Source organism: Pseudonaja textilis, chromosome 12 (genome assembly GCF_049901715.1).
Source record: "Pseudonaja textilis isolate UNSWEBS1 chromosome 12, rPseTex1.2, whole genome shotgun sequence".
Classification (NCBI taxonomy): domain Eukaryota; kingdom Metazoa; phylum Chordata; class Lepidosauria; order Squamata; family Elapidae; genus Pseudonaja; species Pseudonaja textilis.
The window spans coordinates 1,060,079-1,084,315 of record NC_142001.1 but is presented as its reverse complement, the minus strand read 5'-3'; the positions used below and the strand labels follow the sequence as shown (position 1 = coordinate 1,084,315).

The 24,237-nt window shown below is 36.7% G+C and overlaps 1 protein-coding gene across 2 annotated transcripts in view; it reads left to right on the top strand.

Annotated features, from left to right (window-relative positions):
* The window catches only part of TRPC5 (transient receptor potential cation channel subfamily C member 5), a 271,919-nt gene that overhangs the window by 198,612 nt on the left and 49,070 nt on the right, over positions 1 to 24,237 (top strand). For both annotated transcript variants that reach the window (XM_087940859.1, XM_026703135.2), the window contains one exon: positions 6,234 to 6,556. In XM_087940859.1, the coding sequence (XP_087796985.1) occupies positions 6,234 to 6,556 (323 nt within the window). The remainder of the gene's footprint in view (positions 1 to 6,233; positions 6,557 to 24,237) is intronic.

Below are 24,237 nucleotides of genomic sequence, written 5' to 3'. Positions count from 1 at the left end.
ACAGTTGAACCATCCTGGGATCATGTGATTAGGAAGAATTAAGGAAAAGGTGACTAATACGAGTATCTAGATTTCATTGTAATTCCATGAGCTTAATTTATAATTTGGATCTTGGCATCTCAGGGAATCTTGTTTAGTGAGAATTCAGAATGGCTTGCATGTAGAAGGGGCAGAAGTTGGAAGATCTCTACACCTAATGCAAGGAGACCAGTTTAGTTGGACAATAAGTCAGTGGAATAATCCAATACAGGGTCTGAAAGTGTGTTGGTGCATAGGGTAGCAGCATTGGGAGATTAAACTGAAGCACTGAATTGCTCTCATGGACAATATTGGGTTGGTGAAACCTTTGTTTTTTTGGCCCAACTTTCTCTAGTCTTTTATCTTATGATTCTACCAAGAAAAGCAAGATACCCCAGATTCAGCCATTGTCCTAAACCACAGAATGCTTAGTTAGGTTTTTGGCTTAATGCCAGTGTGAACCCAGCTGCTTGTGGGTTATTTAGCAAAGCATATTTAATCATATTTGACTGAATTTAATTTATCATTTTCCTCCAACCTTCCCTTTTTCCCTATTATTTCAGCAGCAGTTTGAATTTTAAAAGAGAGAGAGCGGAGCACAAAAATCTACAAGCATTTTCCTGTTTATTTCTTTTAATGTAGGTTTTTTGTGTCTTAGAATATATTTTGGGGAGGAGCTATTTGCCCTAATATAACATATTGTATAAGCTCACCTAACACACGTTTCTCATTTTTGTACAAATGGGTTGAGCTTAAACATGTATCACAACATTTAGGGCAATGCAATTAGCTTGCAATTATATTCTAGTAATTAGATAGATTCAAGAAACTATTGTTAAACTGAGAGATAACGGATTTTTCTTTTTTTTTCTTTTTTTTAATACTCTGGGAGAAAAAGTTCCAAAGTCCAAGTACCATGATGGAGGTCCAATTGTTTCATCATCACTGACATCTGATTGAAGTCCCCAAGGATACTCTATTTTCAACTTTAGAAAGTTTGAGTTTGTCTAGACCAGGGATCTCCAAACTTGCCAACTTTAAGACTTGTGGACTTCCAGAATTCCTCAGCCAGGAAGACTTAGTTGGTGGTGGTGGGTATTTCAGGCATTTTCCAAAGAAGAACAGAGAGGGTGGGGGTGGCAGAATGAAATCTCTAAGTCCATTCTTGTTCACAAATTCTTAAAATGTTGGGTCTTTGCCAGTCTTAAAGAGACCCACTTTCACTAATGAATGACAATGGAAAAAAGGAGAATATGATTACATTGTTTTTGATGGCATTGATGGTTACCAATGCTAGCGTCAGGGTCAAGAACCAGGAACGACACAGGGAGTTATTCCTGAGTTGTTTCTTTATGTTGTTTATACAGACAGAATCTTGCCAGACTAAAGCAACTATTTGCACTCTGTGAACTACTAGGAAGTCTTTGCTCTCTTCCTGCTTACCAGAAATTCCAAGCTCCTGCTGTCTCTTTCCCTCTGAGAAAAAGCTCATTCCTCCTGCCGTTCAGGATTACATTCCAGCTGGTGGCCAAACTGAGAAAACCTGAACTTGCAATAATAAATGCTGTTAATTGCATTTGTCTTTCCCTTGGAGACTTTTTCCTGGGCAAGAAGTGAAACCAGGAGAAAATAGCAATTATACCATTTCTAATAGGACTTTCCCCAAAGTTGGCCTCCAGCTTTGGGAATTCTCTGCTCTTGAGAGCCCTCTTGAAGGATGCTCCATACAGAATTAACATTATTATATTTTAGTAGATTTCTACCCCGAAGCCTCTCTGATTTGGTTTGCTTCCCCTACTCCCAGTTTGATTCTAATTATAATAATTAGAATATGTATAACTTCTTAGGATTTTGATGCCTAAAAGGATATTTTCAATGGACTCTTTCTTTTCTCGCTTAGCTCTAGAAATCAGCCTTAGCCACACAATTCTTTACTGATTTTCCTGACTATTCAGTATAGATGACCAAAATATTCTTAGATGCTCTTTCTTAGACATTGAAAATATTTTGTACCTTTTGTGAGGAAAATTCAATGATACTTTAAGGTATGCACCATGTTACAAATTAGAAGTGTTCCAACCTTGACATCGATCATTTGGAAAGTAACAGAGTGATCTGGCCTTAAAATGAACTATTCTGATTTTAGAATGGAGGTTGGAACAGTTCTTTTTAACCACTGGAACTCTTCCAGCATACTCAGAATGAACTGTTTCCAGAATTGTATGGATGTTCTGAAGTTGAAATATTTTGACATCAGAAAAAAAGTTTCATAATTCGCATAATGTCACCTCTGAGAAACCAGAAGTCTTTCCCACATAGCATTACTAACTTCTGCTAAATGTTTTACCATGCAATCATCTGTGGTCAATGAGATCAAAAGTTGAAGTCAGTTTCATTCTACATATTGAAATTTCAATTATCCAAGAACCATTAGCAGAAGTTCAAATAAGATCAGTTGGTCCATGCATTAACTGCGAGTGAGGAATACATATGGCTGAGACAAGGGAGGAGTGTCCATCTCCTTATAAGTGATGTCCAGGTGTAGTGTTATGTAGGAATGACTTGAGAAATGGAGGAAGAGATGCTGCTTAGGAAATAGCAATAGCAGTCTTAGTTAGACTTATATACTGGACACAGTGCTTTACAGCCCTCTCTAAGCAGCTTACAGAGTCAGCCTATTGCCCCCAACAATTAGGGTCCTCATTTTACTGACCTCAGAAAGATGGAAGGCTGAGTCAACCTTGAGCCAGTCAGGATTGAAACTGAACTGCTGGCAGCCAACGGTCAGCAGAAGTAGCCTGCAATACTGCATTCTAACCACTGTGCCACCACATAATAATCAGATAAGAAAGGGAATAGACTACAAAAACAAACAGACACTCAGAAAGGAACCTCCCTAACTTTTCACTCTGTAAAAGAGATGACAGAAGTTTTGTAACTATCAGACTTACAAGATTCTGTTAATGTACCTTTACAGTAAGGTTGAATTAGTTCACCTGGTCATCTTTCACTCAGATCTACCTCGGACTGCTGACATCTTGTCTTGTTGACATTCATTAGGATTTGGAAGGCTGCCTTGAGCATTTTGGCAAGAAAGAGCCAAAACTATCCAGGACAAGTGAAAGATGAGTCACTGAAATGTTTCCTTAATTAAATTGAACTCATTAGAGTTTGTCCTTCAGTTTATTCCTCCTTCTCTCCCTCTAAAACAAAAATCCTGGGTAGGAAAATGATTTAATCATGTTCATCCTTTGTTGTATTCAGCAGACACACTGACCATGAACCAAGCACATTGGGAAGAAATTTGTCAGGGACCATAAGACGTATTTAGTATCCTAAGGCCCTCCTGGCATTCATTTTAGCTCTCAGTCTCTTCTTGTAACTTTTGGATGAAGACCTAGTAAAGTGTTAAAAGTGAGTTTTCTAAGGGCCTTCTACAAATCAAGTTCAACCCATGACGTTCACAGATGTAGAGAACAGTCAGAACTGTCAGAAACAATTAGAAGTCATGTAGAAACAGGTTCGTATGCAATTTCAGATCCTCTGTGCTGGAAAAGAATTACTCTTTTTATAAAGAAGTTTAAGTATTCTCCATTCCTATAACTCAATTGAATTTATGTCTTGGTCAGAGGCAAAACAAAACAAATCCATTTGTATTTTTCCCAAGTGGAAGGGTGGGGTGGGGTGGGGAATACACTATCTGACCTTAAAAAGTAAGCAAAATATTTGCTCCATAGCTCTAGAGTACAATAATTTCTTTCAGAGAGGTGGGGGGAAGGAGGGATGGAGAGAGAGAGATTCTCAATGAAGCAGTCATATTGATGGCAGCCGTTTTACTTTCTCTTGAAATGAACTGCTATCTATTGGCTCAGCTTTCAGTGGAAGATTCCTTTACTTCAAATGTCTGCAGTGTTTTGCTAGGCAAAGACCAAAAATAATTCTTTGGAGAAAAATGGTTGCAAAGTCATTGGGACCATATCATGTAAACCCTGCCATTATAATTGTCAAAAGAAGAGAATATTTGTAGTTCAGGATTGAATTGTGGACTCCTTGGTGCTTTTTGAGCATGGTTGTTTCCTTGCAGATGTTTCATTACCCAACTAGGTAACTTCACCAATGCTCTAGGTAACTTCATCAATACTAGAAGCAGGGGTGGGACTCTATAGGTTCGCACCTATTCGCCTATTGTTAACATTCTAAGCAGTTTGGAGAACCTGTTGTTAGAAGAAATTACTGGTCTAATCCTATAAGGAAGGCAGGAAGGAAACATTCTGGTGTTGCTTACAGAAACTGCCTCTCCGTTAACCCTTATTACATTCTTGGTAGGACTGGACTTCCTGTCTCAGGAACTTCTCTGGAATTTTTTTTCCTCCTTTGCTGGTACTTTGCTTGTGACCATTCAAAGATACAATGGCACTGAAAAAAGTGACTTATGACTGTTTTTCACACTTACGACTGTTGCAGCATCCCCACAGTCATGAGAGGCCAGGTGAGGAGATGCATGCCTCGATGTGAGTGATATTGAGTTGACCACGCCCAGCCATGACCACCAAGCCATGACCACCAACTAAGCCACGCCCACAGAACCAGTTGTTAAAAAATTTGAATCCCACCCCTGGCTAGAAGGGAGTAGAGTTTGCTTTCTCCTTATATACAAATGGCTTGACTTGTTAGTGTTGGTGGAAGGGTTCTTACTGCTCAAACAACAACCTAATCAAGAAAGGTATAAGGCAGGAGACCTTATATCATTTCAGACAAATGATTGTTCAATCTCTTCTTAAAAACCTCCAGTGATGAAGCACCCAAAACTACTGGAATTGTCCAGAGTAATGGACAATGATATGTTCTACTGTTCTCCAGAACTCCTCAGATAGTTTCATTAAGGAAGAAAGAAAAAAACACATTATTTCACCTTAGATGTTTGTTTCCTCCAACAGTTGATTTGGTACAGAAGTAAAATTTTGCAGAAAAGAATTTTTTCCTTCCAGGGAATATATAACTTATTTCTCGATTATTTCCAAAGACTACAATGTTAAATATTTATTGCAACAGTCAATGAGACATACCCTATCCCCCAAAAATCTTGTTGAATTCCCTTTGGAGAATATTTGACAGACTTCTCCCACCTGAGTACTCCACTTGCTTTTCTTGGCAAGCAAAATTCAAACACATTTATTTCAAACTCAAAATGTTTTGAGATCACCCTGCCCCTTTTAAGTACGCTAAGCTCAGAACAAAATTGATGGGTTCTGACACTGATGTTTTGAGGTTCAGGTTGAAATAAAATGCCTCAAGCTGTTTTGAGGTTTGTTCCAGTGGAAGCCAGCCAACTTAATTGTTCCAAAGTGACATTTTGATGGGGCTGTTTTGTTCTCAGCTTGAAATAAGGTGCAGTTCCTGTTTCATGCACACTCCTAATGACTGGAGGAGGCTTCCTTGGGTTTGTTCTTTAATCATAGGATAATTTATCAAGCCTGGTCATCAGAATTATGTTCTAATGGAAGGGAAAGATGGCCTGCTTGTTTTGGTCTGCTATGACATGCATTGGGAACCAAGTACAGGTAGTCCTTGACATGACCACAATTGAGCCCAAAATTTCTGTTGCTAAGTGAGACAATTAAGTGAATTTTGCCCCAATTTATGACCTTTCTTGACACAATTGTTAAGTGAATTACTGCAGTTGTGAAGTTACTAACATGTTTGTCAAGTGAATCTGGCTTTCCCATTGACTTTGCTTGTCAGAAGATGGCAAAGGTTGACCACATGACCTTGGGAAACTACAACCGTCATAATTTAGTTGCCAGATGTCTGAATTCTGATTATGTGACCGTGGGCATGCTGCACTGGTCATAAGTGTGAAAAATGATCAGATCACTTTTTCAGTGTTGTTATAACTTTGAACAGTCATTAAACAATGCTGTAAGTCTAGGGCTATCTGTGTGGGAAGGCCTTGGAGGGAGGGAGTGAACTAGAGGGAAATAACCCTTTCTGTTTGGCAGCAAAGTCTTTCGTTTTCATGTAATTTGTCTAGTCTACCTGTTTACGTGTGTGTGTGTGTGTGTGTGTGTGTGAGAGTGTGAGAGAGAGAGAGAGAGAGAGAGAGAGAGACAATGAGCGGAATGTTTTAACAACATGAAATAATGTGCCTTCAAGAGTTGACTTGCAAGCATTCACCTATGTTCCTTTCCCTCCCCTCCCCCTATTATTTCTTGCAGTACAATGGTTCCCGTCCAAGGGAGGAATGGGAAATGTGGCATCCAACCCTAATAGCAGAAGCCCTCTTTGCCATTTCAAACATTTTAAGCTCCTTGCGTCTCATCTCCCTGTTTACAGCAAACTCTCACCTGGGACCCCTGCAGATCTCTCTGGGACGTATGCTGCTAGACATACTCAAGTTCCTCTTCATTTACTGCCTGGTGCTGCTAGCTTTCGCCAATGGACTCAACCAGCTTTATTTCTATTATGAGACGAGTGCCTCCGAAGAACCCAACAATTGCAAAGGGATCCGTTGTGAGAAGCAAAACAATGCCTTTTCCACGTAAGGCTAACTCACCTGGATTTCCTTGTTGCATCCAACTTGAATGTTGTTTGTCTGTCTCTCTGTCCCTCCTCTCCTGTCTTGTATAGTCCTGATATCTTGTCACAGCATCTGGAATAGCAAAAAAATGCCCTTTTGTGTTCATAGGTGAATGTCAGTCTCAACTGTCAAGGTGTGAGTTATCTCAGATGAACATATTGAACAAGGCAAAGCTGAACTTCAACCTTTGACAACAACCAGACACCCGGGCATTTCTGTTATTAGATTAAAAAACAAACAGCAGAGCTGTTCTCAAAGAACTGACTGTCCTTAGCTGGGTTTCTGGAGTGCAGCTCTTCACTGAGGCTAGATCCTTAAAAAAGAAGCATGCAAAAATAAATTTCCCATCCCTGCAGAATGGATGTGGAAACGCTTGCAAGCTCAGAGGAAGTTGCCACTCAAGAAACACAGCCTGTTTCTTTACTAGGGATCCTGTTGTGCTAGTTTTTTTCTAGCTCAGTGTGTTTGTATATATTGTTTTTTAAAGTTAGATTTTATACTATTCCAATGAAAAGCAAGATAGCTGCTAGATCAGAATGAAGTTCCTTGTGATCCAATAACACCTTTCCAAAATGAAAAACAGGAACTGTGCTCCGTCATCTATAAAACTCAGCTAAATCTTACAAGTCTGAAAGTGCAAATCTCCTACCATCCCGTTTAGGAGTCTGATAAGTTAAAATTTCTTTCTCTGCCCTTTCACAGCTGTGGGCTATTCTGTCTCTTATCTGATTGTTTCCTAGCTGGCATCTCTTTTTATGGCCATTCCCAGATATCATTATAGGTAGAACATAGGTGTGATGGCTCAATGGCTTAGTGACACTGAGATTGTCTCAGCTCAAGTTTGAGCTGGTGAGAATCGAACTGCTGGCAGTTGGCAGAATTAGCCTGCAATACTGCATTCTAACCAGTTGCCACCACAGCTCAGTGGTTAGAATGTTACAATGTTTTTGAAGGTGGAATGTTAGTTCGGCAAGTAAAAGTGTGTGTTGGTATCTTGGGATAAAATCACTAAAAATGGTAAAAAGCCAGGACAGAGATTTTAGGTAAATCCTAATATTAGTTGACAACTTCTTTGACCTGTTGTTATGCTATAATAGATGGTAAAATGCTGTAGCCCTTTAGTTCTGTTTCCAGATAGGTTATCCATGTGGTGTTCTTTCTCACATGGGCACTCACATCTACACACACATCCACAGACACAAGGACAAGTATTAGGAGAGGGAAGGAAGGACGGAAGGGAGGAAAGGAAAGGAAAGGAAAGGAAAGGAAAGGAAAGGAAAGGAAAGGAAAGGAAAGGAAAGGAAAGGAAAGGAAAAAGGAAAGGAAGCCTCTATGCTGAGATGTATTGCACACAAAAATGGAATGTTTAGAGTATTTTTTCAGCTAGTTATCGCTAAAGAAGACATATTGTCCATTGTAGGCGGTAATATTAATCTCAACATTGCTTGCTTAGTTGGCTGTCAGATCAATTCTCTAAAATGTTGATGGGAAAAGCTGGCTTGGAAATTGAGTTCTGCAGTGCTTGCAAAACCTTTGAGAGGAAGCATTCACTGGCTCCAGTTTTTGGCTCCTGGTTTTTAATCAATATTTTCATTTCTGCCATTTTTAGTGATACTGTATCTTCTTCTCTCCCAAAATAAATAAATAGCTATATACATTACAAGTTATTTCCCAAAAAATATTCAGGAGCACATATTGAAAAGACAGCTTTCTAATGCCTAGAAAATGAGTTTATTCTTTGATTTATAGGCAAGAATAAAAATATTTAAAATGTAACCTTTAATATCCAATACTTTCATCCTTGAATTGTTCTTGTTTTTATATAACAATGAAAAGCCAGATGTTGACTTGATGAATTGGACAGATGGCTGGTGTCATTTTAAGAGATTGGGAAGAAAGATTTTAATAGATTGGCCTAAGTTGCATTCTGATGTTATTTTAAAGCAGGAGAACTTAAGTTTTGAAATGTGATTGCCAATGTTTATTTAGAAACACCAACCCTATTCCAAATATTAAAAACTTTTATAAAGTGCATGGTCACTGAACCTGTTTTCTTCCGGTGGAAACCCCCCCCCCCCTGCTTCCAATCCTATGATTGTATTATGATGATCAAGGGTTTGAGGTGGGGAACCCACAACCTATTTGCAGCATTCAATGATTCTACCAGCAATTGAACATGAGCACAGGTAAAACTTTATAAATACAAACCCTGTAATATACTATGCAGTGTGAGGGGGCTTAACACTTGAAAGGGGGGGAGTGAGAATTATTATAGGAAACAAAGGAGCAGCAGGGCCCTTTTGAAGGCAGAGTGAAATTCACAGCAATGGCACTTTCTTTGGTGTCTCATTTCTGAAGTTCTTTCTGCTTGCCTTGAAAGCTGAAACAGTCATGATTAACACCCCTGGTTCCAAGTGACATTTTGCACTTTGAACAGATACGCAGCAGGGATGACATGCTAAGAATGGACTACCTGCAAAACAAGAAATTATGTCTGTGTGCCGCAGAGAAGGACCAGCCTCACAATGTGAAGTCAAATGCCATTTTGAGTGTGTTACTTTGAAGTCCCCGCTTAAGAGAAACCTAAACCTCTCTTTTTCCCTGTCCCGAAGAACATCTCTGAAAAGCAGCTTCAAATAATCAGATTGGGCTGCATTTCTGGACATGTGCTAGCAAGCACTTAAAATCCAGCACTGCACCTTATTCCTTGTTACATCTCAAAGTTAGACTTCATCTTTTTTTTTTTCTTTTTCAGAAAAAGTCCAACTCCTTGAACAGCTATGTACTTTACCAGCAAGGGAAGGGTCAATCTGTTAATAATTCATTTTCAAATGTTTTCTCTCTGTGTTCTTGGCAAATCATCTTTGCCGCTGATATCCCAGTTGGAAACTGTTTTTAAAGCAGAGTCACAGAGGAAAACATTAACACATATGGAGATTTAGCAGAAATATTCATATAGCATCTGGCCTCCCCACCCTGATGTGTGTGGCTTCGACATCCGTTTGCAATCAGTGGTAGCAGCAGGGTGCAGAGGAGATGAAAGAGCTAGCTATTGCTTAATATAGCCATTTGCAATCAGACTTCTCCAGAGGTATTGAGATTACAAGTCTTTTATTATCACAGTCACTGACCAACATTACGGAAAATAATTACAGAGTTGTAGTGACACAGGCTGGACCATAGGAGTCAATTTAGCTTTTTACACTTAAAATATCCCAGTAGTCTCCTGGTACAGCCAAATAAAGTTTTCGGGAAGGGTTCAGTTTAGGTGTCCTTCTGGTGATGGTTAGAAGTTCATGAGATTGCAGTTGGAGAAAAATACGATGTACACAAAATTTGTCTGATTTCCCCAGAGGAAACAGTGTAATTAAGAGCCATTTGAATGAATTTCTAGAGAAACACTGGTGGAATAAATCTCTAACTGCTCCATTATGATCAGAACATACTTTTTAGGGCATCAGAAATCATGCACAATTGAGGTTTGAGAATTCTGTTAAATATTGTTAAATATTGGAGCTTGATGGCAAAACAAACAAACTTTTAAAAAATGTTGATCTAAGGACCCAGCTGGAATGAACTTATCGATCTGGTGCCCTAATTGTATTTAAGTTTTCTGTTCTGTTCTGCTTACAAGTATCTTGGCTTCTAGCCTGATCATTGCTTAGCAACGCCTCAGGAGAACACCTATGAGATTTGCACATCTAAAAAAACAATTACTTATCAACCAAGTGAAAAGTCTAGCCTTTGTGAGTGAAAATCAAAATATAAATCTAAGTCATGTCTTCTCAATCTGAGTCAAACCCCACTTCATTATTATAGACGGCCAAACACTATATTGATTTATTTGATGAAGGAGTGAACTATAACTACTTTTATACTGAAAACATTTATAGATTTTTTTGCTGCAAATGGGTAAAGATGGACGGCTGATTTCAGGATTTAAATTTTCTGTTTATGATTTCCAATCTTCTTTGAAGCAGTTAGAAATGTGGTAATTACCACCTCCCCCCTCCCATTCTACAGTAATTGCCACATTTCTAACTGCTTCAAAGAAGATTGGAAATCATTTCTTTAGAAAGCTGTTTTCTCGAGTTCTTGTTATTCTTCACTTTTTATTTTACTCTTTCATACTCTTCTATTTCTTCTATGTTTTGTATTTTTAAAAACTTTGTAATTGTGAAATCTTTTAATAAAATTGTTAGATAGAGATAAAAAATAGATAGATAGATGATAGACACATTTATATCCTGTATATCCTTTTCCACAAATTTAGATTAAATAGCTTCATAGTAAGATGATTGCATAGACTTAGTTAGATTTTTGATCACTCTTTGATTATAAATAGTTTAACAAAGAGATTACAAATTTAGCTCAACTAGCACTATCTACCCACCCACCTATCCATCAATCCATCCAATCATTCATCCTTTGATCATTCTGAAAATCCTAAAATGTATGAATGTTGCAAATCTGGTGCAAACCTTCTAGTGTTTAAAGCATATCTATGCTCATCAGTCTTTCAACTAACATATTTGATCTTCTTCAAGAAGTCAAGATCTTAATTTGATCAGAACAAAATTGCTGCAAGTGATTTTCCCAACCAAGGAAGAATGCCTTCAATGTTCTCCTCAACCCCTTTGGAAGCTATGCCAGAATGACTGTATCAACAGCTCTGGATTTTTGGTTGAGGGAAGATGCTCTGTTTAAAGATCCCAGCATGAAATTGATCCTGTATATAATAATTAAAATAGCAGTAGAGAGAATAATATACATTTGCTTTATCGTCTTATTTCGTATGGCTTCCAAAAATTGTCCCTCTTAGGTCTCTGTCTGATCTGTAATTTGTGGTTTATTTATGAAAATAAACAGTTGATGGACTATTAAAAAGGGTGGTCTTAAACTTCTGCCAAAGATTCTCCCAAAGACTGAATCAAAGACTTGTTTGAAATCCATAGATGCTGCAAATGGGGCTAATTCTGATTTATGCATATATTTCTTTACCAAAGTTTGAACACTGGCCCAGTGTCAAGCATCCAATACAAAGCCAACCTGTCCATCAGCTATGATGTTATCTACATCCTGGTAAGGTCTAATGCCAAGAATGACACATGGAGATTCTTCCAAGTTGGGCTCTTTATTGTTTCACACCTATAGATAAAATCTTGTCAAACTGAAGACTCTACTGTCTGCATCTACAATATACTCCGGAAACTATTGGAGAGGTGCTGTCTTCATCCTTTTTCTCTCACACATCCGGGCTGAGTTATATTTTACTCCTCTGGAATACACCCCCTCTCTCCTGGAAATCCACCTTATCATTACAGTTCCATCACAATCCAACCACTGATTCAACTTGCAGGAGAAATGTCAGATACAAAGCTAAAAATGTTTAAGAAAGAAATTATTCTTCCTACTATTCTTAGTGAGTTTTATGATGATTGCAGCCAATCTTTAGAGAGTTGACTTATTCATTTAGTACATTTGTTTGACACCCATCTCCCTGAAAGGCAACTTTGTCAGATTGAGATTGGGGTAGTTTGGTCAATATAGGTGTAAAATGAAACCAATGTGAGCACCCAACAATCAAGAGAAAATGGAATCTCTTATTTTCCCCCAACTTCTTATCCCCTTGATCAACTTAATGCCTCAGCAGTAGACCAGATAGGCAGACAGCCTGTGTCTGTCTCCCAAGAGAAAGAATGAATGTTTTAACTCCCAAATAAAGCCAGCAAAAATCTGTGATCTTGCCAACAAGAGGAGACAGCTCAAGTCCTAGTGCAGATTATCTCTAAAGCCCTGCAGACTCATTAATTCTCACTGCTGTTATTAGTTGTCCCTGGAAATTTTAAAGCATTCGTTTTATCATCTACTTTGGACTTGCCCAATCCTTTTCTATTGGACAACACTCTATTAAGGACATCATTAAGGTTCTCTCTGTTGGCTCAGAATGTGACAACCAGCCTGTTCTTTGTCCTTACATATTCATGATAAATGATTTCTTTTTTTTTTAACTAGTCAGTGTTTGTAACTGTTAACAAATCTAGTTAGTCCTTCTTATCATGACTTTGGTTGGCAGGAATACTAAAGGAATGAATCTGGGAGGGTTGTTCAAAGTTCAGTCTTTCAGCAAAGAACATCTTGTCCACAGATGACCATATGCAAAAAGGCCTTGCTACCATGTCCAGATTTGGCCTCATTACAAATATATTTTGTGGTGGGTGTTTGGACTCAAGAACTATGGCAGATTGCAGATAGCAGATAGCTAGACAATTCTCAATTGCAAAAAATCTCCAATTATTCAGTAGATGATGAGAGATTTCTCTATAGAGAGTAACACAACCTGGGGCTTGGCCCGGGATTCTTTGTTTTAACATCCAGAGATCTGGGTTGCAATTTTTATCTTATATTTTATTTTATTTTATTGTTTATTTTATTTGCATCCCTCATTATTTTTACAAATAATTCAAAGTGGCAAACCAATCCAACACACCTTCCTCCTCCTTCCCTCCCCATAACAAGAACTCTGGGTTGGGCTGAGAGGGAGAGAGTGGCCCAAGTCACCCAATCAGCTTTCATGGCTAAGGTGGGATTTGAAGTCATGATGTCCTGCTTTCTAGTCTGGTGCCTTAACCACTAAATCAAACTGGCTCTCTACACATTGCAACAACTGGAGGCTTCTGTACAGGTAGTCCCCAACTTAAACCATGATTGGGACAGGAACTTCCATTGCTAAGTGTTCCCAAAGGTGCTTTTTCAAAAGGCAACTGGACGTTCACAGAATTGAAGAAGCTTTTTATATGAGAAGCAAAATGTCTTCAAGGGAAAATCCAGTTGCATTTTGAAAAACCACCTGTCAGCTGTGCCTCCATTCAAAACCCAAGAAAGAAAACCTTAGGCTCCATTAAAATAGAAATACTTTATTTTGCTGATTTGAAGTTATAGCAACAAAAGGAAAGCAAGTTCTGAGACAAATAGGCATGGAAATTGCATATTGAAAGTTATCCCAAATTCCCTCCCCCAGGAGTTGAAACTGGACATCCAATCTGAGGTCTGTATAATGCCATGTGGGGTACATCTTCAGGTAGTGCCTCACACAGCTGGTATGCCAAGACAGTTGACCTTGGCCTAGAAAAGATAAGAGTATGCAGTTGCACAATAAGCAGAAAAGCGTCCCATCCTTTTCAGTTTACACATCTTCACCCGCCAGCACTTTCCCTCCTCAACACCAAATTACCCTTCCCCCCATTTCCATGGCAGATGGCAAGAGTCAAGCAGCAAAAGATGTCTGGAAAACTTCTTGGAGGCTGACATTCGGCCCTCCTGCAAAAGAGGTGTAGCCCTGGAAAAGAATACATAGGAAAGTAACAGGGAAAGAAATATTCCAAATAAGAGCAAATAAGTTACATACAAAATTATATCAAGGTTTATCACAATATTTAGAGTGAAATGATTATACAAGTTTTACAGTCATTAACCCATTCCAACTGAGAAGGAGGAAAATGTTTCCAAACAACTAAATACTGGAGGCTTCCCCTCCTGTTTCCAGGAGTCCAGAATTTCCTTAATTTCAAAATGTTGTTTCCCTTCAATTAGGAGGGGAACTGGAGGGAGGGCTGTTTAGGTTGCAGAGGGGAGGTAGGTTCAGGTTTCAGTAACCCTAACATGAAATACAGGGTGGATCCTCTAAGGTTTTTTGGCAGTTCTAACTGCACAGCGACAGGATTCACAACCTGTACAATTGGGAAAGGACCAACATACTTAGGTCCCAATTTCTTACACTCCTGGGTGGTCTGTAAGTACTTCGTAGACAAGAAGACCTTATCCCCCAGTTGGTAGTTTTTCTCTTCTTGTCTGCCTGCTTCTTATGGGCTTCTTATGAGCATCATCTATGGGTAACCAGCCAGGTAAGCTGGAGCTGGGTTATCCACTCTGCCAGCGATGGGATTTGGGGTTTCTCCTGAGGTAGCTCTGGAATGGGTACAAAATCCTGACTAGTAGCTACTTTATATTTTTTTAAAATAATTTTTATTGATTTTACAATTAAAACAGACCAACAACACATACATAAATGTAAGAGAGAAAAAGAAAAGAAGAAAGGAAGAAGAAAATAGAAAGAAAGATCGAAAACAATTAAAAACATTTTTATCTTCAACAGTTTGTGAGACCTCCTTTTTATCCTTATTTTATGTCATATACACACTTAATCCTTACATATACCTGTATATCACTACTACAGTTCTATCCTACCCTCTTTTGCCTTTTAGTGTGAAATCTATCTTTGGTCTATCCATTTGTACCAGCAGTTCCAGCTGTTGTAGTATATTGAAGTGTCTTTATCTTTTAATGCCAAGGTTAACTTGTCCATTTCTGCACAACTTGAGATTTTTTGAATAATCATCTCCTCTGATGGAACATGAGGCTGTTTCCAACATTGTGCAAAAGCCAATCTGGCCGCTGTCAAAATATGTATTATTATACATATTTCACTTTTTTGGGTATTTGTTTATAAAAGATCCCTAATAGAAAGGACTCTGGTTTGAATTTGATCTGTTCTCTTGTCATTTCCTCCAGCCAATTTCTAATTTTCTGCCAATATTTTTGAGCTTCTGGACAGGACCACCACATATGGAAGAAAGTTCCCTCTTTTTTTTTTTTTTTTTTTGCATTTCCAGCAATTCGGACTCATATTGGGGTGATCTTCACTAATCTCGAAGGAGGAAGGTGCCATTGATAAAACATTTTATATGTTTTATTTTCTTTGTATCCTACCAATTTTGTAATTTTATTATTTCTACCCCAGACCTTTTCCCATTCTGTTATGGTGATACTATGTCCTATATTCCTACTCCAGGCTATCATGTTCCCTTTTCCAATTTCTTCTTCTAATTCTACTTCTAATAAATAATTATTTTAAAAAAATATATTTTTTTTGCCTGATCCTAATAAAATTTTATCTAATTGCTGGAGTTTATTGTTAATTCCAAATTCTTTCTTGTCCTGTTTATATCTACTTTGAATTTGAAGATATGCCCACTGATCAATTTTTAATCCCCAATCTTGAAGTTCTTGCCACAATTTCAGATTTCCTTGCATATCCAATAGGTCCTTATATTTAATCATTTTAGTAATATCCAGATTATTGTTTGAATCATCGCTTCCATTGTTGAGATCCAAATTGGTATTTTTAAATAGTGTTTTTTCCATATTTTCATCCAATTAGTCAATAATGAATCTCTGATTAGGTGTCTGTGAAAATATTTCTGGCTAGTTTTCCCAACATCCCATAAAAAAGCATGCCACCCCCTCTGCAAGTCATGGCCTTCTAAGAATAATATTCTCTTATTGGTTAAATTCACCCATTCCATACTAAAGAGGCTGCACTATAATACAACTCCCAATTTGGAAGTGCCAGCCCTCCCCTGCTCTTCATATCCTGCATTGCCTTTAAGTTTATTCTAGGTTTTTTCCCTTGCCAGATGAATTTTACAGTTATTTTATTAATTTCTTCAAAAAAAATTGTGTACGTTGATTGGGATCGTCTGAAGTATATAGAGGTATTGTGGAAGAATATTAATTTTAATAGCAGCAATCCTGCCTAATAATGAAAGTTGCAGCTTGTCCCATGTTTCTAAATCCTTCTTTACCTGTTGTATCAATTTATCATAATTATTTTCCTTAAGTGTCTTACAATGTGCTGTCAACCATATTGCTAAGTATTTAACTTTCTTTATCACTTGTATTCCCATAACTTCTTCTAGTTCTAATTTCTGTTTTTCTGTTAAATTTTTGGTCATTAATTTTGTTTTCTTCCTATTAATTTTTAGTCCTGCCACTGCTCCAAATTGTTCTAATTCATTCATCAATTTTTGTCCTCTTTCTATTGGTTCTTCAATGAAAAAAATCATATCATCTGCAAACGCTTGCAACTTATATTCTTCTTTTTCTTAACCTTTAATCCTTTTATGTCTGAGTTCTGTCTAATTCGCATTAATAATGCTTCTAGTGATAACATGACGAGCAGGGGTGAGAGTGGGCAGCCCTGTCTGACTCCTTTTTCTATTTTTATTGGGCGGGTATATTCCCTGTTTATTATAATATTAGCCTGTTGTGTATCATAAATGGTTGTTATAATATTTTCAAATTTGGTTGCCTAAATTCATATTATAAACTTTTTGGATTAAAAATTGCCAATTTAAACTATCGAAGGCCTTCTCTGCATCTAAAAACATAAGTGCAATTTGTTTTCAGGGTGGGCTTTGTAAAATACTAAAACATCTAATAATATTCTTAAGTTATTCCTGATTTGTCTGGTTGGGAGAAATCCATTTTAGTCTTCATGTACATGCTCATTTAACATTCTTTTTAGTCTACTTGCTATAATAGAAGTAAATATTTTGTAATCAGTATTTAACAATGAAATCGGCCTATAATTTTGTATATATCGGGGATCCAAATCCTCCTTCGGGATCAGCGAAATCAATTCCCCCCCTCCATGAGTCCGGCATCCTGGCTGCCAATAAGACGTCATTAAAAACTTCCACCATAAGAGGTCCTATTTGTTCTGCTATTGCCTTGTACAGCTCCCCTGGGATCCCATCTGGTCCCGGGTATTTGTTGTTTTTCTGGTTCTCTATTGCTGATTTCAATTCGAACCAAGTAATGTCTTTGTTTAATAATTCTTCCATTTCTTCCCCAGTTGCTTTATCCTTCATTTCATCTAAATAGTTTCTTATCCTATCTTCATTCACTTCTTCCATTTTATATAACTCTTCAAAATACTTATGGGCAATTTCTTTTTTCTGTTCTATCTCCTGTTGTATATCTCCCTTTCCATCTATTAGCTGGTATATCAATCTCTTTTCTTTCCTTTTTTTAAGTCTGTATGATAGCCATCTCCCTGGCTTATTGGCATGCTCAAAATAAGTTTGTCTAGTTGTATTCAAATTTATAACCATTCTCTCTTGTTCAATTAAATTGAATTTATGTTTAGTTATTGTTATCTGATTTTGCAATTTTGAATCCTTTGGGGTACTCTGTAATTGAGTTTCTAATTCCTTAATTTTTTGTTGCAATTTGTTTTGCTGGGGGTATTTTTCCTTATTCCTCTTGGCATTATAAGAGATTGTTATACCTCTTATTACTGCCTTCATTGTATCCCAAATGTTTTGTTTCGTAGTTGCTTCATTATCATTTTCCTTTAAAAAATAGTTTAATTCCTCCTTGAGTTTGTTGGTATATTCTTTTTCTCTTATTAACTGAGTATTTAACGTCCATCTTTTCTTGGGTTTTTCCCTACCCTTCCATATTATCTGATTTGGATTGTGATCTGCCCATTCATTGAGTAAAATTTCAATCCCTTTTATCTCATTTGCTATTTCCACATTCATCCATGACATATCAATTCATGTCCATATTTGATGAGAATTTGAATAGAATGTAAATTGTTTTTCCTCAGGATATAATCTTCTCCATATGTCAATCAAATTTAACTCCTTCATCATTTCCATACATATCTTGGGAAGCTCTCTTTTCCCCCCTTTGTTCTTCCCCCCATTACTGTGGTCTTTTTGATAATCAGCTATAGAATTAAAGTCTCTTATGATAAAAATATTTCTTTTTTCCAATCCTACTATTTTTCCATAAAGATGCTTAAAAATCTCTTTTTGATTTCCATTCGAGGCGTAGATTACCACTAAGAGAATTGGGATAGCGTTAATCCAGATCTGCAAAACCAGAGTTCTTCCCTCAGAATCCAACCATATTAAATCTGCTTTCAAATCTTCTTTAACATATACTGCAATCCCTTTCTTTTTCCCCGCATCTGCTGGTGTGGTGAATAGCTTCCCTAATTTCAGACGTTCTAAGTATTTTTCACCTGTTTTCTTTATATAAGTTTCTTGTAGACATACTGTATCAGCATTTTGTTTGATTAGTTTGGCTATTATCCTTCTTTTTATCGTCGAGTTTAAACCATTTATATTAATTGATAGTAGTTTCTTTTCTTCTTTCATTTAATTAGTTCTGTTTCTCTCTTTGTCTTGTAATGGCTCCAGTCTCTCCTTGTGTCTGAAGATGTGTCCTTTCTTCTCTCTTGAGTATTACCTTGATTTCCTAAAGTTCCATCTCTGTTCTTATGATAGCCTTGATCTTCCTGGGAGTTCGTTTCCAGCTCATCCTTACTGCTCTGGTCTTCCGGGCCTACCAATCGCTCATAAAATTCTTGGGCCTTTTCCATGGAATCTATTTTGATTTTCCTTTCATCTCAAGAAACTAACATCCCCTCTGGGATTAGCCATTTAAATACAATTCTTTTCTGATTTAGGTAAGCTGCTAAGAATTTATAATCTCATCTTTGTTCTCTTACTCTTCTTGGTATTTGTTTGAGAACCAAGACTTCTTTGCCTTTGTATGTGATTGTTTCATCTCTTGACATCCTATATATGATATCCTGGACACTCCTTTTTGCAAATTGTATATGGACTTATCTTGGGCATTTGTGGTGTCTCACATAATTAGTGCTAGCCCTGTAAACTTCATCAAACTCCCTCAAGATGTCATCTTTTCCAATAGTCCAGCCAATATTCCTGCCATTAGTTGTTCCAAGTCTTCTTCTTTGGATTCCACTACATTTTGGAATCTCAAGTATGTAGCAGCCTTATCCATCTCTAGGTAAACCAGTGAGTCCTCCATCTCTTTACTCGCATTCTTTAATTCTTCATCTACCCTTTCTAATTTTCTTTCAGTTCGTTCAGTCCTTTTCTCTACCTCTTTTATTGTTGCTTCATTTTTCTCCAAGGCCTGCTGTAATAATCCAACTTTGTCCTCTACTTTGGAGATATCCGCTTTCATTTCTGCTTTTAATTTCCCCATCTCCTCTTTTAGTTCATTGATATCTGCTCTGGTCTCATTATGGTTTTTCATCATTGTTTCTTGCAGCTTCATCATCGATTCCTGTAAAGTCAGCAGAATTGATTAGATGTTGGCATTCAAGATGTTAGCTTGTTTCTCCACTGGTAATGTTTCTTCAATGTTTTTTAGTGCCATGGGCGAAGCTGTTGCCGACATAGTTGTTAATGTCGGGTCTATCTATCTGCTGGATAGCTCTGCTCTTAGCTGGTTACTGGAGTATAAGTTCTTATAGATAAAAATATTATCACTATATTATTTTAAATCCAAATTCTAAATCACATATATAATTTTGTAAGGTCTCAATGCTCAGCCTCTATACATAACTTCACATAATAAAAATATATATATAAATATTATATCCAAATCCAACTATATTTAAATATTATAAATAAATATATGTATTGTCTAACCTTATTTTAAATATTCTTAAACATAAACAGTGTTACATTCATCCCCAAGTGGATTAATTGTGATCGCACAATGAATTATAATATTAATATATAAAATCCTATAGTTATTAATTAAATAATACTTAATGTTCTTACTATTTTCCCTATATATCTAATCAAAGTATAACTATCACTATTATTAATAAATCAATTAAATCAGTTAATTCAATTATTTAACAGTCAATTATAACAATCAATTTTCCTTTCCCCAGTATACATATTTATAATCGTTATAAAGAGAGATTGAAGAAGGAGAGATAGTTCATCATAGCGCTGGATGGTGGGGGAATAAAGAAAAAATAAGCAAATGTATACAGGAAAAAGGGAGTAAAGAAGGGGAAAAAGGAATTTTGAAGTAAGTTTTTAGCTTTCCGTCTCTAAGTTTAAGAGCTTTCACTCCAAACGCACCAGAAGTGGGGAGGTAAAAAATGCTGAGTAGTGACTGTAATTACACGGTATCTCCACACATTCGGAAGCTTCCACTTTTACTTTTCACCTTAACATTCCTAAGTTCAATTTTCCTGATTTTCTTCAGATGGAACCACCTCCTCAGTATGCTCCCTGAAGGGCAGTTAAGTGGTTTATATCAGTTATATTGTTACAATGACTTCAGGGTTTCTAAGTATCGCCTGTGGTGCCACACTGTCTCTGTTCTGTCAGCTCTGATCTTCTTCCCGTCTCCACTTTAATAAAGTCTTTCAGCATAAAAATCAAATGAAATAGTCCAAATCCTCCACACCTTCCAGTCACCTTCCAGCCGCTAGATTCCCTTCTATTATTATCGGTGTGGTATATCTCCCGACCTCATAAACTTCCCTTTTTACTCGTTATTGTCCTCTATCTTTCTTCTGTCTGCCAAGCCCCTTCACTTTCACTTGCCTCGCATCCGCTTTTTGGCCACTTCCTTTTAGGGCTCCGGACAGACACTTGTAACAGCCTTATAAAAGTCTATAGCCTTCCAATCATCCTCTCCGCCGCTAAATTTCTCTGCCACACTCTTCACAAATGATCCCACAAACTGTCACTCACTCGCTTCTTTACATAGGTGGCAGTCCAGACTTCTGAACCGCCATTGATAGGCGGCTGTTACTTGCTTGTTGGGCTCTGGAGGGCTCCTCTTCACTGCAATGGGGTTGCCTTCCCCATACTGCAACCTGAGTTCAAACTGGACATCCAATCTGAGGTCTGTATAATGTCATGTGGGGTACATCTTCAGGTAGTGTCTCACACAGCTGATATGCTAAGACGGTTGACCTTGGCCTAGAAAAGATAAGTGTATGCAGTTGCGGAAAGCAGGAAAGTGTCCATCCTTTTCAGTTCACACATCTTTGCCCTCCAGCACCCTTCCCGCTCTCAACACCAAATTACGCCTCTCCACATTTCCATGGCAGCTGGCAAGAATCAAGAAGCAAAAGATGTTAGGAAAACTTCTTGGAAGCTGACACCACCTTTGGGACAACTATGACCTGAATGACAGAATCTCCAAAGACATCACTTAGTGGTGGTTTTATTTTTGGACTTTTTTTTTCCCCAAAGTTTTTATTTTTTAAAACAAACATACGAACAAAACATAAAAACATAAAGCCCTCTTTCAATTATATACATACAGTGTGTCAGCTGGTTACGATCTTTTGTGCTATCCTTTTTTTACCATTACTCACAAGCTATATATAATTCTCACCTTATCAGTCTAGCTTGTGCTTATATAATATCAATTATTAAACATTCATTTGACTATTTTTCGCACATTTTATACGAGATATTCTAATTTTCATTATGATTTAATCTTATACATTCATCCAATGGTTATATATTTTATATTGTATTCTTTATCAGTCTATTAACTTTTATTGTAAGGCTTACTAATCTATTTCTTTACTATGTCTTTTTATCTAACCATTGATAAAATAAATCCCATATCATATAAAATTGTTTATCCTCTTGTTCTCTAATTTCAAATGTCAATTTACTCATTTCGGCACAGTCCATGATTTTCTTAATAATTTCCTTCTGCATAGGTATTTTTTCATTTTTCCAATTCTTAGCAAATACAATTCTAGCCACTGTTAAAACATTTACAATCAAATATTTCAATTCTTTACAATATATTTCCGGTATAATTCCCAATAAAAATATCTCAGGTTTAAAGTCTATGTGTTGTTTTATCATTTTTTCTAACCATGTGTGGATTATAGTCCAATATCTTTTTGCATCCAAGCATGCCCTCACATGTGGTAAGATGAACCAGGTATCTGATGACATTTCCAACATTTATCTGATTTATTCTTGAACATCCTCGCAATTCTCGTTGGGGTAAGTGCCACCTGTAAAACATCTTATACAAATTTTCTTTATATGCAGTTGACATTGTCAGTTTATAATTTTGAGACCACAATTTTTGCCATTTATCTAAATCAATCCCATATCCAAAAATTTTCCCCCATGCAATCATTGTTTCTTTTACTTATTCTTCCTCTAATTTAAACTCTAGCAAGTGTCCATAAGTTTTTGTTATTACTTTTTCATCAGTACCTGTCAAAATTTTATCTAAATCAATCAACTTATCATAGATACCTTCTGTTTTAACATCTTTATCAAATCTAGATTGTATTTGCAAATATAAAAACCAATTCATTTTTACACCTTGTTCATCCAACGCTTGCATAGATTTAAGTTCAGCCTTTTTGTTCAATATTTCACCATATCTAACTGTTTGTTCCTTTTTATATATTATTGGACAGGAAAAAGCTTCAATAATAGATAACCATAGTGGAATTTTTAAATAATATTGCTTTTTTATCTTCTCCCAGTTTGGAAACAATGCTTCTCGAATATAATGTCTTCTAAAATACCCCTGCGTTTTAGTTCCCTTATACCAGAGGAAGGCATGCCACCCTAACAGCAAGTCATGTCCTTCTAAATTCAAAAGTCTAGTATTCCTTAATGTTATCCGCTCCTTTACCCACATCAGACTTGTCGCTTGGTAGTATCATTTCCAATTGGGCAAAGCAAATCCTCCTCTTATTCTTGCATCTTGTAACAATTTAAGTTTTATTCTCGCTTTCTTCCCCTGCCAAATGTATTTTAGCACAATTTTGTTTAAATCTTCAAAAAATTCTTTCCCTAATCTGATTGGAATTGTCTGGAATAAGTATAAGATTCTGGGCAATACATTCATCTTAATTGTAGTTATTCTCCCAATCAATGATAATTGTAAATTTTCCCATTTTATCAAATCTGTCTCAATCTGTTGTTTAAGTTTGAGGTAATTGTCCTCCTTAAGTATGCTACATCTTGGTGTTATATGTATCCCTAAATACTTAACCTTGTTTGTGACCTGGATCCCCAAAACTTCCTCCAATTCTTTCCTTCATCTTACGAACATGTTCTTTGCTAAAATCTTTGTTTTATCTTTATTTATTTTCAAACCTGCTACTTTCCCATACTCTTCTATCTTTTCTATCAGTTTAGGTACAGACTCCAATGGATCCTCTAATATAAATACCAGGTCATCTGCAAAAACTTGTAATTTATACTCTTCTTTTTTAATTTTCATTCCTTTTATTTCTTTTTCTTCTCTGATGTTCCTATTCAGCACTTCCAGTGTTAACACAAACAACAGAGGCAATAGTGGACAGCCTTGTCTGCTCCCTTTTCTTATATCTATAAAGTCTGTTAACTCTCCATTTATCATAACCTTTGCAGTTTGTTTATGATATATCATTTTGACAGCTTGAGTAAATTTTTTACCAAAGCCCATTTGATCCAATTGTAACAGCATAAAACGCCAATTCACATTATCAAAGGCTTTTGGTGCATCTATAAACAGAGCCATTTGTTTTTCAGAATGTGCCTCATAGTATTCCAGTGTATCTAAAATTATTCTCATATTATCTTTAATTTGTCTCTTCGGCAGAAATCCATTTTGATCAGGATGAATAAGATGGTTTTCACTCTTTCTGCCAGAATTGAAGCAAAAAATTTATAATCTGAATTTAATAGTGATATAGGTCTGTAATTTTTAACTTGCCGTAGGTCTGTGTCCTTCTTCGGTACAAGTGTGCTATATGCTTCTGACCATGTTTTGGGTATTCTCTCCTTTGTCATAACTTCATTCATAATTTCTAATGAATGAGGATTCAATGTTTCCTGGAATGTCTTATAAAATTCCACTGGCAAACCATCCGGACCTGGTGCTTTCCCAATGTTTTGCTTTTTTAAAGCTTCTGTTAATTCCATCATTGTTATATTAATTTCTAACATTGTTTCAATATCTTTGGGTAT